The sequence below is a fragment of the Kryptolebias marmoratus genome, unplaced genomic scaffold, assembly GCF_001649575.2.
Source record: "Kryptolebias marmoratus isolate JLee-2015 unplaced genomic scaffold, ASM164957v2 Scaffold29, whole genome shotgun sequence".
Classification (NCBI taxonomy): Eukaryota; Metazoa; Chordata; class Actinopteri; order Cyprinodontiformes; family Rivulidae; genus Kryptolebias; species Kryptolebias marmoratus.
Window position 1 is genome coordinate 42,366 of NW_023665763.1, and position 3,754 is coordinate 46,119.

The 3,754-nt window shown below is 44.5% G+C and overlaps 1 protein-coding gene across 1 annotated transcript in view; it reads left to right on the forward strand.

Annotated features, from left to right (window-relative positions):
• Nucleotides 1-3,754, forward strand: part of vps16 (vacuolar protein sorting 16 homolog) — a 22,281-nt gene that overhangs the window by 10,309 nt on the left and 8,218 nt on the right. Inside the window, exons 2-9 of the mRNA XM_017440933.3 lie at nucleotides 656-744; nucleotides 827-918; nucleotides 1,010-1,138; nucleotides 1,433-1,577; nucleotides 1,664-1,779; nucleotides 1,861-1,980; nucleotides 2,065-2,120; nucleotides 2,402-2,491. Coding sequence (XP_017296422.1) covers nucleotides 656-744; nucleotides 827-918; nucleotides 1,010-1,138; nucleotides 1,433-1,577; nucleotides 1,664-1,779; nucleotides 1,861-1,980; nucleotides 2,065-2,120; nucleotides 2,402-2,491 — 837 coding nt within the window. The remainder of the gene's footprint in view (nucleotides 1-655; nucleotides 745-826; nucleotides 919-1,009; nucleotides 1,139-1,432; nucleotides 1,578-1,663; nucleotides 1,780-1,860; nucleotides 1,981-2,064; nucleotides 2,121-2,401; nucleotides 2,492-3,754) is intronic.

A 3,754-nucleotide genomic window follows, 5' to 3' on the forward strand; every position in this document is an offset into this window, starting at 1 on the left:
CTGATGAACCCGGAAGTGAAGCCATCCACGTCCACTTATTCAGTCCTTTCAAGCCTGCTTGGCCCAGCTACACATCGACGTCCTGCATTCACTCGTGTGCTCTGAAAAACAACATTGGGGACTAAGAACCCGTCCAAGCAACCGCAAGAAAAAGGTGGGCTAATATGCCCAAGAAGATATGGTCACTTTCCTTTAGCTAGATGATTGCGAGCGTTGATTAAAAGACCAAGCCACCTCGCCGCAGGGTTGACAGATCGACCGGGTTTTGGAGCCAAGCCGTGGGGTGGATCCTCAGTTCTCTTTTACTTTTTTTCTTCCCACCTGATCTTAATTGTCCCGCTTAAGTAGGCCAGAAGTACCTCCTCCCAGCCAATTGGAGTCTGACAGTTGCAGTTCAGGGAGAAGGGGCAATCAACAGCAGGTGCTAATAATAAGCCAAGTGAAAAACATGCTCAATCCAAACAAATGTGAAAAACACCCAAAACACAAATAGAAATATACAATCCACACACTACACACTCAAAGCAAATCCAAACAAAATCATCAGAAAAAAGAAAACCCACTGCACTGTCTGTGACATTAATAGTTGTGTTGTGTATTTGTGTACAGGCAAACTGCTCTTTAGTTTGACTTTTTCAATATTTTCCATGAACAGGAAAACTGAGCTGTATGAGATGTGTTGGAACATTAGAGATGAGCTCAAAGACAGTCTGGTGGCTACAGCTCCATATGGAGGACCAATTGGTGGGTTCAGTTTTGTTGGTTTTATTGATTGTTTCCAGATCCAGTTGTTTGTTGTAGACATGAAAACATGTTTCTCTGTCAGCTCTGCTCAGAGAACCCCACAGGCGGTCTCCCAGTTCTCGTCCTCAGTTAGAGATTTATTCTGCATCAGGAGTTGCCATTGCCAGCTTCCCTGTGAGTACACAAACACACCTGAGGTCAATCACACTTGAACTTTGTTTATACACTGTTAGACTGTCTCACCTGTCTCACCTGTGTCTCTCAGTGGAAGAGTGGTCCGGTGGTCCACCTGGGTTGGTCTGTCAGTGATGAGCTGTTGTGTGTTCAGGAGGATGGAACGGTTCTTATCTATGATGTCTTTGGATCCTTCAAGAGACACTTCAGTATGGGACAGGTGAGTCTACTGATTACGCTGGTGTAGATCCTCAATCATCCAGGACTCTGTAAATCCATAAAACACCTGGACTTCTATTGTGTAGCTGAAGTTCAATTCACACTCTCTCTTGGGTTGAGAAGCCTTCATCTACAGGTTAGAAGTGCAGTTTTTTAACCTTTATTGGGTCTGTTGACTAGTTAAGCAGTTTAGTGAGTCTGCCTAATTAACTAGTTCAGCACGGGACAGTGAAGTCTGTTAATTAGTTCAGTAAGGGAGAGGTCAGACTTGTTAACTGAGTGTTGTTTCAAACAGGAAGTGGTCCAGAGTCAAGTGTTAGAGGCCAAGGTGTTCCACTCTCCTTATGGAACAGGTATCGCCATAGTAACGGGCTCGTCTCGCTTCACCTTCGCAACCAACATCGAAGACCTGAAGCTTCGCAGGTTACCTGAAGTTCCAGGTAAAGATGTGTCCTGCTGAACCTCAGAAGACAAGAAGACACTTGCATGTCTCTGACCTGTTCTTCACTTCATTCTGTCCCATTAGGTCTGCAGGGGAAGCCGTCCAGCTGGGTCGTCCTCACGCAGGACAGACAGACTAAAGTTCTGTTGTCCATCGGACCAGAACTCTATGTCCTCGATAACACCTCCTGCATTGCAGTGGTGAGGCAGACAATCAGACAGACAGGGGACCAGGTAGGGTCAGTTTAGTTACCTGTCTGATACCTGTCCATATGTCTTCAGTGTCCTCCAGGTCTCAGTCAGGCTGGCAGCATCGTCCACATGTCTGTTTCTTTCAGCTACAAATACCTGGCTGTCTTCACAGATACTGGACACCTGTGGACCGGGTCCTCCAACCTCCAGGTGAGCAGCAGCCAGCTTCTTTCGTCAGTCAAAGTGGGCGGAGTTACATCTGTGTGGATGAGTGATCTGTTGTTCTTTCTGCAGGAGAAACTGAGTGAATTTAAGACGAATCAGACAGCAGCTCCCAAACAGATGGTTTGGTATGTGTGCTACTTGGCTGTGTCTTTCTTAGCTGTCCTTTTAGTCTGTCTTCTGATGTGTTTACATGTCTTCTGATGTGTTTACGTGTCTTCTGACGTGTTTGCGTGTCTTCTGACCTGTTTGCGTGTCTTTTCCCATCCTTTCACCTGACCTGTTTACCTGTGTTTGACTGTTCTCTGACCAAACTTCTTTACTTGTCCTCTGACCTGTTTACACATGGACCTGTCTCAGTAAATGTCCTCCAGTTTGCTCAGTGGTCTCATTGTGTCTACCTGTTCAGGTGCCGCAGGCCAAAAAGCCAGCAGCCCTCTGTGGTCCTGATGTGGGAGAGACTGCTCCTGGTGGTTGGAGTGTGTAATGACACCATCCAGTATCCTTGATACTCTGACTGGAACCAGTAACAGACCTGCTTGTAGTTCTGGTCGGGTCTTCCAGGTCATGTTTACAGTTGTCTCTTTCACTCTGTGGTGGGACTCTGTTATGACTCCGACAAAAATGATCAGTCATTGCCGTAGTTCAACTTAAAGTGTTTATGGTGCTCGCCCTCAGGTGAAATAAAGGTGGAGAATAGTGCTTCATATTTACAGTGGATATCCAGGCAGGTTAAGAACAGAGAACAAAAAGATCAGCATTACCTTCAGAGCAGCTCAAAACGTCCATCACCTTCAGTGTGACCTGTGGTGCAGAGCCCACTTTTATAGTCACAAGAGAACACCACTACACAAACATCTCTAAACAATTACTTGTAACTCACATTCCTATTACAGCAACAAAACATAACCAAACTACAGTAAACAATTTCATACACAAAACGCTCACTTAATACGACGTCCTGATGATATCATGATTACGTCATCACGTTACTCCATCCCGGTACACGTCAACCCAGAACTAGCTTGGCCCGAACTTCAATCAGAAAATGTTTGACACTGAAAACTACTGACTAAAATGAAGATGACAACTGAAGCAGGAACACTGCGTGTGCACCAGTCTACACTGAAACCAAAAAGTAAGTCCTGTCGTATGTGCATGTTTACATGTGTGCGGGCACACGCACATCTTTTTTTTCAACTTACAGAAAATGGGAAGTTGAGACTTTGAAGGCCTGAAAAGGGAGTTCCACCTTAAACTCAGATTTTTTTTCAGATACTTACAATTACGCAATTAATTTGAACATAATATTAAACCCAAAACATATTTTAATGATTTTATATAACTATATAAGATATATTTACTGATCTTATAAAACTCTGCCTTCTTCCGCTTCTTCCTATCATCTCTGCTATCATCCACTCCTCTCTCTCTGCTGGAACTATTCCAACTGTTCTCAAAACTGCTGTTGTCACACCAATCCTTAAAAAGCCTGGTCTGGATCCCAATAATTTCAATAATCTTCGCCCTATTTCCAATCTTCCATTCATTTCCAAAATTCTGGAGAAAACAGTTGCCTCCCAGCTCCACCACCATTTAACCCAAAACAGTCTGTACGAACCGTTTCAGTCAGGTTTCCGCTCCGGTCACAGTACAGAATCAACTCTCCTCAGAATCACAAACTCTCTCCTCATGGCTGCAGACTCTGGGTTACTTTCAATTCTCATCCTCCTTGATCTCAATGCAGCTTTTGACACCATCT